This window comes from Apodemus sylvaticus, chromosome 1 (assembly GCF_947179515.1).
Source record: "Apodemus sylvaticus chromosome 1, mApoSyl1.1, whole genome shotgun sequence".
Lineage (NCBI taxonomy): Eukaryota > Metazoa > Chordata > Mammalia > Rodentia > Muridae > Apodemus > Apodemus sylvaticus.
Window position 1 is genome coordinate 175,241,308 of NC_067472.1, and position 18,350 is coordinate 175,259,657.

Sequence of the window (18,350 nt, forward strand, 5' to 3'; positions counted from 1 at the left end):
TGTGAAAGACTTTGCTACTGAGGGTAATTTAAACTCTGGGACCCCGGCTCTAGAGGTTTCAGAGAAGAGGAATTTTAGTACATTGCCTGAAGATTGTTGTGATATTTTAGTGAAACATGTGGCTGATTTTTTTACCTTGTCTGAAGAGTCTATCTGAGGCTAAGGTAAAGAGATTTCAATTAATTGCATTCATGAAGTCTCAGAAAAGCCCAGTATATACTTTGTCCTCTGGTTTACTTTCATGAAGTGCTTTGATAAAGTATAGCAAGGTTAGAAAGAAAAAATACAAAATGTATGGTTCAAATAATAAAAGGGCAGCAGGAAGTGCAATGGCACTGTGTTAAAACAGATAAACAGATTGAGTGGTAACACTGAGATCCCACCCAGCTAAGCTTATTGTCTATATGTTTACCAGCGAACAAGGAATAATTACTTGCATATTGTTTTCATTTGCACTTTTAATCTGGAATGAACTACAATCCAAAAATGGACCACACGGGCTTTTGAGCCATATCTTGAGGAATAATGAGCACAAAAAGCTTAGATCCAGGCATGGTGGGACATCCATGCCTTTAATCCCAGGAGACAGAGCCAAAGAGATCCCTGAGTTCAAGGCCAACCCAGGACAGAGCAAGCTGCAGATAAAGAAAAGCTTAAATCTGGGTGTGGCGGTGCATACCTTTAATCCCAGAATCCAGGACAGAGCCATGCAGATTTCGAATTTAAGGTCAATCTACAAAGCAAGGTCTAGGACAGCCAAGCAGAACACCGCAGCTTCAGCTATGTGGACTGGGCTTCAGAATCAAGACTAGAAGGGACTGCTGGGACAATTGATGCTGGTTAGCCGGAGCTAAGAAATTAGAGGTAATTAAGAAGAGACCGGCATCACTGAGGTGAAATTTCCTGGAAATGTTTTCTAGGAACACAAAGAAGCTGTGTTCCAGAGATAGCCAAGGTTGCACCTTGTGCTGCAGCTGGGCGTGGTGTGTGTAAGTGAAGAACCCAGCCAGGTAATTCTACCTTATGTTCAAACTCTATCTTATGTTCAGCTTGTCCTCAGGTTGAACTTGGCAAATGGAAAAACCACAGCTTATTCCAGGAACCAGAACAGATCCGAGTTACACTCACTCCACTCTTGACAGAAGGAAATGCTGAGTGTCGGGTTAAGGGCAAATGACTCAAGTTATAGCAAAGTTTATGATGTTAGCTAAAATTTTATGTAAGGTACGCTTTCTAAAAGGTCAACCAATCAAGTAACTGCCAAGTTGGAAAGTCCCTTACCCAGCTTAACACTATATAAAAAGCAAGGCAGACACCAGCTCAGCACCTTCCACACCCATCCACTGCACTGGAGAGGCTGGAAGTGTCAGAGCTCCAGCTTGAAGAAAGACGCTTTGCTTTTGCATAGGAATTGGACTCCTGGTGGTATTTGTTGGTCTGTGGGGACCCTGAGGTCTAAGCATAACAGTAAGAATCAACCAGTTGGTACTGGTTTTGAAGGCATAAAGAGGTCATAGCAGCTGAGGACCAGCACTGGGTGAGGCCAGGGAAGGCCACTGGTGAAGTGCAGCCTTAGTTGCAGATGATGTCCCAACAACAAAAGCAGTTGATAAAGCAGTTGAGGCTTAGGACCATGAAGGAAACCTGTGAGAGGCTCTTGGTGAAACCTAGTTGCAGCAGAAGACCTCAGCATATTGGAGATGCCAGTACCATGGGACGACCACTAGGAACTGCATCATTAGTGGAGTGGGATCAACCAGAGCCAAGAGTGCTACAGAGGGCAGAGCTGGAAAAGTGACCCAAGCCCTCTGGAAGAGCGTAGAAGATAACGTGTGGATCCCACACATTGAAATAGGATGCTGTGAAATTGGAGGTACCTTGGAGAACCCAAGGTGATAGAAGATGCCAGAGCCACTGGATGCCTGCCAAGGAAAGCTGCTAACAGGGAGTGGAACCAGCTCAGGAGAAAGAATGTTGCAATCAACAACAACAACAAAAAGGAGTTAGGGATCAGAAGACTGCTTTGACATCAGACATGGAGATGCATTTTGAAGTTTGCCCAGCTGGTTTCCTTTCTTGCTTTGGGGATTATGGTTAAGTGATTGGATGAATCTCATAAGAGCCTTTGAACTTTGGACTTTTAACACTGTTGAGACTGTTATAGACTATGGAACTTTTGAAGTTGGACTAAACGTATTTTATCTTATATTATGGCTAGGTATAGACTCCTGGGTTTGAACAAGCCTATGAAGACCAGGGAGTGGAATGTGGTGGTTTAAATATGGTTGGCCCAGGGAATGGCAGGAGGAAGTATGCCACTGTAGGGGGTGAGCAGTGAGACCCTCCTCCTAGACATGTGAGGTGTCTGCCCCATGGCAAAAAACAAGAAGCACAAGAGCAGAACACAAACAACAGACACTAATACGTCCAAACACACTCGCCTGCATCTGGTGTTAAACAAACAGCCAAACGCAACCTCTGATGGATTGGGATTCTGCGCCCATTCTCTCTTCGGTAGAAAGAGCACTCCGTCCCCTTCGTTCCAAAAAACCACGGTCAGGCTCTCCTGGCTGTCCCTCACCCTTGGAGCATCCTCCAGGGCCCTAGGGCATCCTCTTCCACAGCCACTGGGTCCTTATGGCCAGTCTTCTATCAGATGAAGATGTAGCACTCTCAGATCCTCCTGTTCCATGCCTGCCAGGACATTGCCATGCTCCCGCCTTGATGATTATGGACTGAACCTCAGAACCTGTAAGCTAGCCCCAATTAAATGTTGTCCACCTTGGTCATGGTGTCTCTTTACAGCAATGTAAACCCTAAGACAGTGTCTCTTCATAGTAATAGGAACCATAAGTAAGACAGTGGCAGTCACTGGTGTGTGACTAGGGTCTAATCTCAGTCCTCTGTTCACACCTTACCACACAATTGTATGTTGGTTCACAGCTGGCCTCATTAATGTTATCTGTTAGCAACAGGGCAACATTCAGTTAAATACTTGGATGTTTTCATACAAAAAACACATATATCAGGAAGAACCAAAACCTAGGAGATATATTGATATGGGTAATTTTTTTCAGACACTCCAAAAATCAAGTGTCAGGTCAGGGCTAGGTAAGCAGGTGAGAAGCATTCAACATGACCAACATGGTAAGCTGTCCTCTTGTTGCCCTCCTTTGTGTGCATTCACTGACCTGGAAGGCTGCAGACAGAAGATTCCACCACAGGCCATGGCCCAAATCCACGCTCCAACTTGAAGATCACATCAGGTTTCGACATGCAATGTCCTGTAAGTGATGAAGAATAAACAAGTTTTTGCAAAAGTGTTAGGTGCGTTCACTAAGGAAAGACAAAATTCAGGACCTCTGCTTTGATCAGTAAATCAGAAACTTTCCTTAGAGGTTTTACATTTACATTGTTCACTGACTGGAATATCATCTTCAATCAGTATAATGATTTCCAGATAATTTAAGAAAGCATAAGTGAATAGAAAACACAATAAAAGGAAAGACTATTTAAAACAAATTCTACAGAAGGTACTCATAAGACGATCAGCCAAGGGTCCTAAGAGATGCTGTAGTGGTTAAGACTGAAAAGGAGTTAGAACTAAGACTGAAAAGGAGTTAGAACTTCATGGAATCCATGATCCAGGCAGAAAGTGGGCCTAGAGAAAAGAACAGAACAGTACAAGCCAGGGCAAGCCAGGACAGGCTGGTCTTTCAAGGCTGTTAAGGCATTCCAGGAACTGCCCGACCATAAAGATAAGGTAACTGCCTAAACAATCCCCAAGGAGTCATGAGCCGTCTGGATTGGCGCCCCCCCCCCCCCTTTGATGTAGTTTAATGTTAACCAGACCCTTTGCTAACAAAGATAAGCCACCCACCCTCCTACATTGCTGATCCCGCTTGTACTACCTGCTGATGTAATTGTGCACCAATTCCTCCCCCCCCCCCCCCCCCCGACTTTTCCTATATAAACCCCTGGCTTTTGAGCCTTAGGGTCGACTCCTCTGTCTCCTGTGTGAGATACGTGTCAGCCCGGAGCTCCAATATTAAACTGCCTCGTGTGTTTGCATCAAGCTGGTCTCTTGTGTTTCCTTGGGTGTGCGCCAACCCGAGACTCGAGTGGGGTCTTCCCGAATCAGGGGTCCTACATTGTGGGAGCTCGTCTGGGATTCCTGCAGCACTCAGGAACCCCGAAGACCCCTTAGAGGTACGTCTGTATGAGTTTTGAGTATCTGAGTACGGCCGCTGTATTGGTGTCTTGGTTTCGATTTGTAACAGAAAGGAGTAGACTTGGAATCCTGCTCCGTGGTTATTTCGCAGCTGCCGTTGTGGGCTGTAAGGACCCAGTGGCTGTGGAAGAGGATGCCCTAGAGCCCTTGGAGGACGCTCCAAGGGTGAGGGTCAGTCAGGAATGCCTAACTGTGGTTTTTTGGAATGAAGGGGACGGAGTGCTCTTTCTACCGAAGAGAGAGTGGGCACAGAATCCCAATCCATCAGAGGTTGCGTTTGGCTGTTTGTTTAACACCAGATGCAGGCGAGTATGTTTGGACGTATTAGTGTCTGTTGTTTGTGTTCTGTTCTTGTGTTTTTTGTTTTTTGCCATGGGGCAGACGGTGACAACCCCTTTGTCCTTGACTAAGGACCATTGGACGGATGTTAGGGCGAGAGGACGGAATTTGTCAGTAGAAATTAAGAAAAAACCCTGGCAGACCTTCTGCACCTCAGAATGGCCTACTCCCCCGCCCCCATCCTACCCTCGAGCCCCACAACCGGAACCCCAACCCTCGGCTCCACCAGCCCCCCTCCAGCTCCAGCCCCTGAGGCTGGAGAAAGGGAGGGCCCCTCTGCAGGGACAAAAAGTCGAGGAGGAGCTATCCCTGAGGGGCCAGCTGACTCCAGTGTGGCTCCCCTTAGGGCTGTCGGGTGCCCCCAGGTCCAAATGACCAGAATGGCTTACAACTTTTGCAGTATTGGCCTTTCTCTTCCTCTGATCTCTATAACTGGAAAATTAATCATCCTCCCTTTTCAGATAATCTGGCAGGGCTTACAGGTCTAATAGAGTCCCTGATGTACGCGCATCAGCCTACCTGGGACGACTGCCAACAGCTCTTACAGACCTTGTTCACCACCGAGGAGAAGGAAAGGATTCTCCTTGAGGCTCGGAAGAATGTCCGGGACAATGCCGGACGTCCTGTCCAGACCCCAGAGGGGATAGATGAAGGATTCCCCTTGATGCGTCCTCAGTGGGACTATAACAGAGCACAAGGTAGGGAACGGCTGTCCAATTATCGTCGGGCTCAGAGGTGCCGCACGAAGGCCCACAAATTTGGCTAAGGTAAGAGAGGTCATGCAGGGGCCGACTGAACCCCCTTCAGTCTTTCTGGAGAGGCTCATGGAGCCTTACAGGAGGTATACCCCTTTCGACCCTACGTCTGAAGGGCAGCGAGCTTCCATGATTATGGCTTTTATTGGGCAGTGAGCTCCTGACATCAGAAAGAAATTGCAACAGATTGAGGGACCGCAGGATTATACTATAAGAGATGTGGTTAGAGAGGCTGAGAAAGTATATCACAAGGGGGAGACAGAGGAAGAGAAACAAGAGAGAAGATGAGGATAGGAGAGAGAGGAAGCAGGAGAAGACTCTGACTAGAATATTGGCCACAGTAGTAGATACAGAAGAGACAGGAACAGACAGCTAGGGGACCTGGGAGGCGGAGGATGACAGGGGCCAAGGAGACCCAGAAGAGATAACCTGCACCTAGAGAAAGATAAATGTGCACACTGTAAAGGTAAAGGACACTGAGCCCGTGAGTGCCCTAAGAAGAAGCAGGGGACAAAGGTGCTGTCCCTCGAGGATGATGAAGACTAGGGGAAACGGGGCTCGGCTCTCCTCCCCGAGCCTAGGGTAACCTTACAAGTGGAGGGGACCCCCGTAAGTTTCTTGGTCGATATGGGTGCAGAATATTCGGTGCTTAAAACCCCTCTGGGTAAGCTAAGAAATGAAAAGACGCTGGTAATTGGGGCCATGGGGCAGAAATCTTACCCATGGACCACTTCCTGGATGGTGGACTTAGGAAAAAAACCTAGTAACTCACTCATTTTTGGTTATCCCTGAATGCCCTACCCCCCTACTAGGAAGAGACTTGCTAACCAAGTTAAAGGCACAAATAACTTTTGCCCCCTCCGGACTGGAATTGTCCTGGGGAGCTATGCCACCTCAGACCTTAGGGCTATCTTTGCAATTAGGAGAAGAATATTGGAATTACCAAAAGGAAACTACCACCCCTGAGGGGCTGAAGGACTGGAGAAGCACGGGAAGACATACGTCCTCACATCACCAGACCCTCTGCTAACAAAGATAAGCCGCCTGCCCTCCTACATTGCTGATGCACTGATCTGTACGTACTACCTGCTGATGTAATTGTGTGCCAATTCCTCCCGCCAATGTTTGAATCAACCAATCGTGTGACAGTGTGCCAACCCCCCCCCTGACTTTTCCTATATAACCCCCTGGCTTTTGAGTCTCAGGGTCGACTCCTCTGTCTCCTGTGTGAGATACATGTCAGCCCGGAGCTCCGATATTAAACTGCCTCGTGTGTTTGCATCAAGCCGGTCTCTCGTGTTTCCTTGGGTGTGTGCCAACCCGAGATTCAAGTGGGGTCTCCCCAAATCAGGGGTCCTACAAAGACCACTGGCTAATCATACAGATGATGACCTGGGTTCAATTCCCAGCAAGCATATCAGGTGGCACATACCACCTGTAAGTTTAGTTCCACCAAATCTCACATTCTTTTTGGTCTTTCCACACTGCATATACATTATAAATAAAAGTAAATACAAAAAATGTTTTAAATAAGCTAAATTACTAGGAATGGCAGAGCATGTATTTAATCCCAGCATTTGGAAGGAAGAGGCAGGCAGATCACTTTGAGTTAAAGATCAGCCTGGTCTATGTAATGAGTTCCAGGCCAGTCATGAAGTAAGATTCTTTTTCAAAAATAAATAAATTAAATAACCCAGGCAGAGTTTAAAAATCAATAGAATATAAGGATGATTCAATACACACACATGATCATTGAAAAGAAAATGTTTTCCCTATGTTTTCTGGAAGACACGGACAACAAAGAAACAAAACTGGAGTGGTGAGTCATACACCAGCAAATGACTGTCAAACTGGCAAAGTAGCAAACCAGAGAAAGTTCCAAACATTTTAAGAAGAAAGCCTAACCTGGGCTGTGATAGCACATGCCTTTATCCCAGCATTCTGGAGGAAGTAGAGGCAGACAAATCTCTGAGTTTTGAGGCCACCCTGGTTTTCAAAATGTGCTCCAGGACAGCCAAGGCTCCAAAGAGAAACCCTATCCTAAAAAACCCAAAAGGAGTGGGGAGGAGGAAGGAGAAGGTGGAGGAGCAGGAGGAGGAGCAGGCGGTGATGTAATGCTGCATACACAAGAACACCCCTTAGTCATGTGTTTAGCTGTCACCATACTCCCCAGCATTACAATGACTTCAAGGCTTCACATGGACACAGCAACCAAACTACAAGAACACTGACCCCAGGGAACACAGGCACAACAATTCTGAACAAGACAGAAAAACCAACCAGCACATAACACAATTAGAAGCTATGGTCATGTGTGATTCATACTAGGACTGCAGCACTCACCATATGGAAATGGGAAACATACACATGCACTGAATGATAAACAGTCATATTTCTACATACAGTGGCACCTGTCTCTAATTCCAGAGGAGTCGGGGCAAGTCAAGTTCTGTGAGTTCCAAGCTAGCCAGGCTTGCATAGGGAGACCCTGTGTCAAATAACCACCACCAACACAACAAAAATTGCCACAGGCATACACTGGGTACATTAAAGCTACTGTTATGTTCAGAGAAAAAAATCAGTAAACTATAGCTTGAAACATGGCTATCTCCATATCCCAGAGCCACAGCCCATAGCGGGAGAGTGGAGCAAACCTGAGGTGATTTCCTCTAGGAACACTGCAGGAGTGGCCTTCCACCAATCTTTGATTTTAGTAATAAAGTCTATAGACATACATACCTGATAAGGTAAAGAAACAAGAACACCCCAAGCAGCAGAGGAAAGTAAAGTTGAGCCCACATATAAATCACACTGAAAGAGAAAACCTTGATGCCAAAAAGGGGAGAAGTGATACAACCTGACAAAAGCAGAAGTCAAAAAACAAACTAAATACCTTCTATGTGAAATTGCCGGAGCATCAGAACACAATCCTCTTTTTAAATGGCCACTCAGAGCCAACAGTGGTAGTGCATGCATTTAATCCTGCACTTAGGAGCCAGGGGAAGCCAAATCTCTATGAATTTGAGACCAGCCTAGTATATGTAAGAAGTTCCAGTACTACCAATTGCAACAATGCCAACTAAATAAATAACCAGAAAACAATGCCAACTAAATAAATAACCAGAAAACAAAGAAACCCAGTCAAACAAGGACGTTTCGATGCTGGTGCTGGAGAGATGTTTCAGTGCTCAAATGCATTTGCTGCTCTTCCAGAGGATCTGAGCTCAGTTCCAGGCACAGTGGCTCACAACCATTGTTAACTTCAGTTTAAGAAAACTACAGCATCCACTTCTGGCCTCCCAGAAATATCAGGCTTGTATGTGATATATAGATACATATGCATACAAAACCCATACACATTAAATTCCTAATTTTTACAGACTTGACTCAAAGTGGTGGTGGTCACGGGAACATTCAGAACCGTGGAGCAGCGCTGAGGAGCAGAGAGTCTTCTGAAAGCTATGAAGGGAGATAGAGGGGGGAAGAGGACTCTGCAAAGACCACAGTATCTCTGGACTGACTACAAAAAGGCAGGTCTCATGCAGAGACGCTTTGAAAGATTTACCTCATGAAGTTAAAAGAACTATGGCAGGGTAGAGGCAGACATGAAGTGGAAACTAGAGACACCACAGGTTTCACAAAGGTGAAACTAGAGACGCCACAGCACAGAGTAGGAGATCAGGATGGGAGTATGGCTCCAGCAGACGAAGAACATGTTCCTGATCAATAGGGCTGGTCCTCAGCCCACCAGGAGGAGTGAGGGGCATCCTGCAGCATGGAGCCACTACTGTTGTAGCCCCGTCTGCTTGCCTTCCTGGGAGGAGAGGAGTGAGAGGCTGTGGTGTTTCCCACAGATAAGAACAGCAGCAGGTCATGCCTGTTGAGCCTCGAGGGCCAGATGTTGTGCCCACAGATAGTGCTCAAGGATGCCTTGCCCAGCCGCAACATCTCCCTGACATCTCCAACTGTGGGTGACAAGAGCCTATCCAAGATGCATCTTAGCAATAGTCCAGTATTTATGGTGCTTTGTTTCTGTAAGTATTTGCATGTAAAGGAGTTTGGGCAAAAGAATCTACTGTGTGCCCCACTGCATTTTGCAGTGCTACTCTGAAAAACAAGTGTGTACGGAAGAGGTGAGAGCCCTGGTGGAACAGGCGGCATGCACTTGCTGGAGAAAGGCAGAAATAGACTCAACGGTGGTGACAGGTGTGGGAGCGTGGCTGCGGTGGAGGGACGCATGTCATTGCCAAGTCAGCTGGCACGGTGGTGTGGAGCATCTGCAGCTCATCAGGATCTGCCCCCAAACATGCTGCCCAGCGGCATGACAGCTCTGACTCCGAGTAACAACAGGATGACCAAGTTGGAGAATGGTTCATTTTCTGGATTGGGCCTCCTCAAGAGTCCTCTGTGGCCTCCACAGGCCAACTTGGTGGCCATTGTCAGTGCTATATCCCAGAGATGTGCTGGTGCCTGTGGTCTTATGATGCCACCTGACGCCATGTCTGTGTTCCATGCTGCTGCCTGAGGCCATGTTGGTATTTGTGGTCCATGTTGAGGTTCATAGTCCATACTGCAGCCAGAGGACTTTCAGATTTTGCTGCCAAGAGCCATCTTGGTGTCCATGATCCATGCTCCTGCAGGGAGTCATATTGAGGTGCATGATCTGTTCCCCAACCACATCCATGACCCATTTTACCTCCTGAAGCCATACTATTATCTGTGGCCAGTACTGTGGCTCAGGGCCATGTTGATGTCTGTGGTCTGTGCTATCCCCAGAAACCATGTATTAGTACATGATCCAGGCTGCTGCTGGCTATTATAGGCAAGGAAGCTTCTTTATGCAGTACTATCAAGGAAAACTGCAGATTCACAATTGAGAAAGACGGTTATTTAAGGCTTCTGTGACAATTCCCCCAACAACCTTACAGCAAACTCCCAAACTCCCACAAAAACCAGTCTTGACAGGAAGCTACTGATAAGAGCCCTTTAAATTTTTAATAAGGAGTCTGAAGTATAGTTCTTCACAGTTGGCTTCTTGTGGGGATAGGGTGGGAAAAGACTCAGCTATCTTTAAGGGTCTGGTCACTGGGAGTCTGACCATGCTCCAATGAGAATATGGGCAACACGGTTTAGACGTGATATATATTTTCTCTCTCTCTCTCTTTGTGTGTGTTTGTATATGTGTCTGTTTCTCTCTCACTCTCTCTCTCTCTCTCTCTCTCTCTGTGTGTGTGTGTGTGTGTGTGTGTGTGTGTGTGTCTGTTTTATGAGGAAGGGCACAAGGACCTAGGAAAACTGAGGAGTGAGTATGATCAGGGTGCACTATGTGAAATTCCCAAATAATCAATAAAAATATTATGTTGGAAAATTTTTTTAAAGGTTTAAGACTTTATTGTTTGCCTATATGGTTTTCTTTTATGCAATACTGAAAATTACATGTAGAATCTCAGTCACACTATGAAAGCCCCTTACCAATTACCTATAATCAAAAACTCTACTTCTTTTAGATTAGGTTCATTTTATGTGTGTGAGGATTTTCCTGCATGCATGCATATAAACACCAAGTGCATGCCTGGTGCCTACAGAGGTCAGAAGAAGTCATCAGATGCCCCGGGATTGGAGTTAGAGAGGATTGTAAGCCACCATGTGTGTGCTGGGAATTGACTTGAATCCTTAGTGAGAGCAACAGCTATTTAGGCTCAGCAAGTCTACTTTTAAAATGTGTTTGCTACAAGTATGTATTTGTGTGTATGTGTGTGTTATGTGTATGCGTGTGTTTGAGCATGAACATGGCATGTCATATATGTGGAAGATGGAGAACAACTATTAGCAGGTACTTCTCTCATTCCACACTGCAGGTCCTGGGGATTGAACCTGGGTGGTCAGGCTTGGCAGCAAGCACCTTTACACACTGAGCCATCTCCCCAGCCCCACAACTGTGTTTTATATAAGCGCAGTAGTCAAGATAAGTACAGTCATTGTCTAGGGCCAAACAGTCAGTCCTAAGGGCATACATATAAATAATATTATATGATCCAACAGGAGGTAGAGGTAGGTGACTCTGAAGTCTAGGCCAGTCTGGTCTATAGAATCCAAGGGTATACAGGACTACATAGAAATGTCTTACTTCAAGAAACAAACAAATAGACTTAAACGGGAGGGACAGAGTCCATGGCTCATGGCAGAGAGCACTAAATGCCTTGCAGAGAACTGGAGTTCAGTCTGCCCGACCCATATGGCAGCTCACCACCATCTGTAACTCCAGCTCCAGGAGATCGGATGCCCCCTTCTGTCCCCCATCCCCAGGCTACTGGACACGCAGGTACACACTCGGGCACACATACACATAAAATAAATATTCAAAAATGTATTTAAAGGCCAACCTCAGCTACTTACTGTGCAAGCTGGATAAACTAGGCACAGGCCTATACTTTCACACAACAGTGATTATGCCCGATAGTAAAACCTTGTTTCAGGGCCCCCTCCCCAGGAAAACAAAAGCAAACACAAACAAACAAAAAAATCAATCATATTCCATTGATGTTATAGACTAGAAAATACTTTAATTAGCGACTTTCCATTTCAATCTAATAACAATAATATTCTTCAGAAATAGAAAAGCAACCAATGATTATAACCAACACATTCAAGGAATAATACTGCCAATTGTCAAAGTAACCCCAAGGAACAACCCTGCAGTGAGGCAAACCGTTTTGTAACAGTTTGTGTTACCTCTCTCACCAGAGGATAAAAGTAACATAGCCAAGTATGGTTTGCCTGAGATGCCCCCCATGGTCTCAGGCATTTGAACACTGGTGGATGGCACTGTGCAGGGAAACTCAGGACATGAGTCTTTGCTAGAAGTATGTCACTGGGGAAGGGCTTTGGGAATTCAGAGAATTTTCAATCCCATTTTTCTTTCTACTTCCTATTTGTGGTTGGAGATAGGGGCTCTCAGCTGTCCCTTCTGCTGTGTCTGCTTTCTGCCATGCATCCCCAGCAGGGTAGTAATAGATTTAGTCCTCGGGAACCACAAACCCCAAGAAAACCCTTCTTTCTATATGTTGCCTTGCTCTTGGTGTTTTATAACAGCAGTAGGAAGGTAAATAAGATTCCAAGTAATCACTGATTAAAACTATTCAAAGCCACAGCCAACATAAATCTTTCCTCCTGTTAAGTTTACTTGCAATCATGTTGAGAAACATGAGTACTTACCAGTTGAAGAAAGGTAATAGGCCTTCTTTCTCCCTATACAGAAATCTGTTAAAATTGTATCAAAATTTAAGCACAAGACAGAAACTATAAAGTTGTTAGCATATACAGAAAACTCTTTGGAGCAATCATACAGCGTTTTAATATATGTGTAAAAGAGCAAATAGAAGCAAATGTCAAATTGGTTATGACTCTTGAAATCATCTCTATAGGAAGGTAAACAACCAATAGAAGAAACCATCCTATATGGGGGAAAACATGGGCAAAGAATTCATCCAAGACAGTCACTTACAGAACAAGTAATGACCTAGGATCCCTAAGGAGAAGGAACACAGTCAACCTTCTCTTAAATCTGGGTAAATGGCCTGAAGAGCCATTTCTTAAACACAAACAGCCCACAAAAGCATAAAAAGAAAGCCCACCGCTCCTACTCATCATGAAAACACCAAGCACAATCACAAGGAGGTGTCACTTCTGTCATCTTAGCATGATCAATTAAAATTTACAATAACAATGATGAAAAGTCCCCAAAGATGACGATGCTAATACAAACCAGTACAGCTAACATGCAATATAGTTTGAAACATTCTCAAAAAACATGATGTTGCTATTGTTCTGCTGACTGACCAAGACACAGTATTCACGAAGTGTACTGTGTAGAGACCTCTGCAGCTCTCTGGGTATTTCAGTGTTGTTCATGAAAGCTAAGGTAAGGGTCTATCGAGACAGTGAAAACCATGTGGCACAAAGACTAGCACTACTCGCTGAAGTGAATGAAGTCTTACGGTTACATGAACACACTGGAGGGGGTTATAGGAAGCTATAACTGTCATTTCCTCTGAGCTTAAAGTCGAGTAGCTGTGGTGACCTGCAGTAGACTCCTGTCTACAGTCACAGCAACACAGGACCATAGAGCAGATGCCTGGCTCTCAGGTGATGATAATATTGTGGGTCTCTTGAAATTCCCACACAGGGTTGTCATAAACACGACCAGCATTCCATTCAGGACTGGCTTTTAGCCAACTATGCGACACACTAGGTATAACCTGAGCAGGGCTGGGACCTCTTGGTGCTACGACTGTCTGAGTGCACTTGTTCTCTAAGGATCCCAGGACGCTCACTTCCTGTCTAAGCTGGAATGATGGAACCTTGCTTTTGGCTCATCTACTCAGTTCATACTTATGGACAGAAGTTTCCTTATGTCTGCCCAGGAAAATAAAGAACATAAACTAAATATGTCATACAACATCTCACTCCCAACACACACACACACACAAAAAGAAGAAGAGGAGGAGGAGGAGGAGGAGGAGGAGGAGGAGGAGGAGGAGGAGGAGGAGGAGGAGAAGGAGAAGAAGAAGAAGAAGAAGAAGAAGAAGAAGAAGAAGAAGAAGAAGAAGAAGAAGAAGAAGAAGAAGAAGAAGAAGTCGTCCAGCAGTTTTCATCTTATTTGCAAGCTAAGTTTACCTGGCAGCAATAGAGAGAAAACAAAGACAAATCCACACCCCCTCCCCCAAGAAAACATCAACCCTTAGAGTCTGGAAACTATTCAGGGGAGAGGAAAAAGGCAGAAGACTGGGAGTGTTTACTGAGATGCATATGGAAGTAATGATTAACCCCCACCCCAAGACATGGTTTCCCAGTGTGGCCCTAGCTGTTGAGAACCTTACTCTCTAGAACAGGCTGTTTTGGTTTTTTCTTGAAAAACAAAAACAAAATAAAACAACAACAACAAAATAATAATTCCTAAAATTACCATCCAAAAATGCAGTCGGCACTGCGAGTGGCAGCTCGGCCTTACCCAGGAACAGGAGACTGCTGTAGTTCTCCAGCATCACGTCCCTGTAGAGGGTCCTCTGAGCAGCATCCAGACCCTGCCATTCATCCCAGGTGAAGTCCACAGCGATGTCTTCAAAGGACACGGAGCCCTGGAGTGACACGTTCCTTTTTAGACCACAAGCACTCGGCTTTGGGAACCCCAATCCTCTCTGTGTGGTTTCACCACCCTCCCTGTGTGGTTTTCCCTGAAGGCTCGGCAGGCTGTGAGATAATGAGAGAGAAACCTCAACGACAAACGGTCTAGAGTATGGAGACATGAGTTGGAATTTTTTAAAAGTAGTTTGACTGAGGTGAAAGGACCCATCCACTGTGGATGCTGCTGTCTCAAGTGCTGGGTCCTGAGTTTTAAGAACGGGGGGGGGGGGGGGGGGGGGCAGAAAGAGAGAGAGAGAGAGAGAGAGATAAAACATTGGCTTCCTGTGCTCTGTTTATGGATCCAATGTGATGAGTTATTTCAATCTCCTGCCACTGTGATGTCCAGAGTACAAGTGTTTGAAAGGAAAAGGCTGTGGTTAAAAGGAAACTCCTAGCACTCTGTCTTAAAAATGGTTAAATGGTGTAGCACTAATCCCAGTCCTGGTCAGAGAAGCTTGTTTCCAGTAAGAAACAGTTAATACAGAAACTTGTAACAGGGCAGAATGCCAGGAATAAGTGACCACTGACTGCTCAGCCGCACATGGGCATCTGTTCTCACCCTCTCCAAGGTTCAGGGAACACCACTGATGCGGGCATGGAAAGTGTGAGAGTCAGCCTGTGGGCAGGAGTACAGGAACGACACAGCTACTGCACCCAGGACCTCACAGCTGCAGTGCCTACTTCACAAGACAAGGCCCATCACCCATCCGGGGATGGAGAAGGGTGCATAAGGCCTCACTTCCCCCTATAGAGCTCTAGGTACTTAATAGATACTGGAGGGGACATCATATTTCATTAGTGTGATCACTGGGAAGGTGCCTTTGCTCATGATGACACACACACACACACACATACTAGAGAGATTTGTTGTGAAGAGACAATTGGGTAATTATACATATCATATATGTGTATAATTTTTAAAGCAGGAGAATGTAACATCAGTACAGCTACAATGTAATATATTGGTCATGTCATAAAAATAATTAAACAGGGTTGGAACTCAACAACTAAAAGTACTGTCTGCTGATGCAGGGGACCAGGTTCAATTCACAGCATCCACATGGTGGCTTACAACTGTAACTCTAGTTCAGTGGATTTGATGTCCTGTTCTGCCTTCCAAGGCCACTTGGTACTCACGAGGTGGGCAAGCGTACATGTAGGTAAAATAAACATGTAAAATAAAAATATCATTTTAAAATAAAAATGTTGAATTAAACAAAGATGAAGTGACAGCAGAGATAAACCAAGAGTCTGTTTACATGCCTAGGTCCAGCTAGCCCTGGACCCACCTCCCCAGGTGAGTAAGGGGAGGGGCAGAGATTCAATCAGCCACTGGCTTCTCCTCAGGAAGCATTTCCTTAAGTGAAAACTAAAGCCAAGTCCGCGGCAGCAGAACCATAGTGCTGGCCGGCGCTCATACACCTAGATTTGGAGAGTCTGGTTCAAAAAACCACAAAGACATGGAGGCAGATACACAAACCCAAAAGTGCACTCAGAACCCAGCAGAAAACACAGCGCGAGTCTGGGAACGCCCTGGCCTAGATGCAGCGACGACTGCGCTTTCCGCGGCGCGCCTGGCCAAGCCACTCTCAAAAGCCCAGGTCCCGAAAACCCATCAGCCCTGGCAGGACACCAGTCCCGGTCTGGACAGGACTGTCCGGAGGGACCAGGCTGGAAGGTGAGATGCTCCAACACAGAGCCCAGGTCAGGACGCCACGCGCTCACCATTTCCGGTTCCTGGACTCCAGGGTCCTAATTATGGAGCCTCCCTCAGCAGCAAGCAGTGAGACACTGACGAGAGGACGAGGCAGAGAATCCCAAACCCCCAGATGGTGAAGCACCTGACAGATTCCAACTGGGAAGGTGATGGGTGGGTAGTGGTAAGTGGGCGGGGATAAGAAGAACCTTAGTTCAAAGCCCGCCCTCCAACTTTCTCAGGGAATTCAATTGGATCCTCCTATAACAGTGCTTTTGATTGGACAGAGTTTCAGGCCCTCCTGAGTGACAGGAGAAAGGGCTATAGATGTGTCTTTCCAGTGGCCAGCAAATGCTAGACAGGTCACTGCGCCCCCAGCACTCCACCCCATGGAATGAAAGTAACCACTTTGCACTCGTGTAGAAAGGAATTTCTTTGCCATTGGCGAACAAATGAATAGTAATTGTGATTTTTGTTGTGTTCTTTTCATTTAATTAGCAGATTTTTCTTGTTTTCTTTGTCGTTTTTACGTTCTATTTATTTATTGGTTTTTGTGGGGTTCCTCCTGCCTTGGCACACTTGTAGTATTCAGAGGACAACTTGTGAGAGTTGTCGTTCCTGCCTTCTACCCTGTGAGTCCCACGGATCACCCCATGAGGGTTGTATGGGGGAGCCTTTACTCAGTGAGTCATCTCGCTGGCCAACTTTGTTTCCTTTTTCTTTTATGTGTGCGTGTGTGTGCGTGTGTGTGTGTGTGTGTGTGTGTGTGTGTGTGTGTGCGTGTGCGTATGTGTGGCCGGAGAAGGAGGTTGAATATCTTATTCTATGACATTTGGACTTGATCCCCCTGGGACAAAGTTTCTTGCTTAACCTAGAGGAAAGGTGGCAGCCAGCCCACCCCAGTGATCCCCCAACTTCCTTATGTAGGCGCTAGAGATTCCATCTCATGATTGGAAATTCATCCTTCCAGCTTCTTTTTGGCTCAGTACAAAATCCTGACTTTCTGGGAACTCATTACAGAGCCAGCTATGGCTTTGAACTTGTAGTAGTCTCTCTATAATGCCTGACCATTTCTGTGATTAAGGCTTATTTAGGGTTAATGTGTTACTCTACTTGATGTTGATTCTGGTTTAATCCACACTCGAGGGCAGCAATAAAATTATATCACACAGATTAGATTACTTCATTATCTGAAAATACAAATGGTGTTATTTGGCCATTTTGTTCATAAATAACACAGTTTTGTTTATTACTTAAAAGTGAAGCCATAAAGATGCCTCATTGGGTAAAGGAGTTTGCCACCAAGTTGGATAACCTGAGTTCCATTCCTAGAACCCAGATATTATAAGGAAAGCACCAACTCTCAAAAGTTGTCCTTTGGCCTCCATATGTGCTCTGTGACAGCCATACTGTTTGCCTTTCTGGTGCTGTGTTTAAACACTGACCAAAAGCAATTTGGGGAGGAAAGGTTTGATTTGTTTTATAACTTAAAAGTCTGTCTTTGAGGGAAGTCGGAGCATGTTGGGAGCACAAAGGTTCTTATGCCCACAGAGCATTAGGAAGCCAGGAATGTTAAATACACAGGGTTCTCTCCTCAGAGGATGAGATAAAAATGCCTGTTTTTCCACCCACATGACTAGAAGTGGATATTGTTAATGACCTGGTGACATCCGTGCTGTCTGTGGGAACAGACCAAACTCACCTTTTGCTATACCTTACACAAATTCTGCATCCTGCAAAATGTTTATTCCATAACCTCTCTCTCTCTCTCTCTCTCTCTCTCTCTCTCTCTCTCTCTCTCTCTCTCTCTCTCTCTCTCCATTGCTTTTAATAAATAAAACCCATCCTTAGTGTGGATTCCACCACATGTATTTTATAGCCTGCTAACCTCTATGCTATTGGTTGGATCCACCACATGTATTTTATGGCCTGCTAACCTCTATGCTATTGGTTGGAGACCACACTAGATTCTAGGATGTTTAGCTGTAGAACACACCCATGGCCACAAGTACTTTGTAAAGGAGTTTCTATAAAGTAAAACCTTAAGCTTCATTGTGCACTTAGAATGGAATGATTGTTTCCTGGAAGCTTTTCCCCAAACTGTACTATGTTTAAAATATGCTGACAACGAACCACCTGACATTAG

At 45.4% G+C, this 18,350-nt stretch overlaps 1 protein-coding gene across 1 annotated transcript in view; it reads right to left on the reverse strand.

The window, feature by feature from the left end:
* LOC127670681 (zinc finger protein 25-like) overlaps positions 1-16,389 on the reverse strand; it is a 46,071-nt gene extending 29,682 nt beyond the window's left edge. The window contains 3 exon segments of the mRNA XM_052165124.1: positions 3,192-3,284; positions 14,336-14,462; positions 16,234-16,389. Of these exon segments, the coding sequence (XP_052021084.1) occupies positions 3,192-3,284; positions 14,336-14,462; positions 16,234-16,236 (223 nt within the window). The 5' untranslated portion in view covers positions 16,237-16,389.
* Between the last annotated feature and the right edge of the window lie 1,961 nt (positions 16,390-18,350).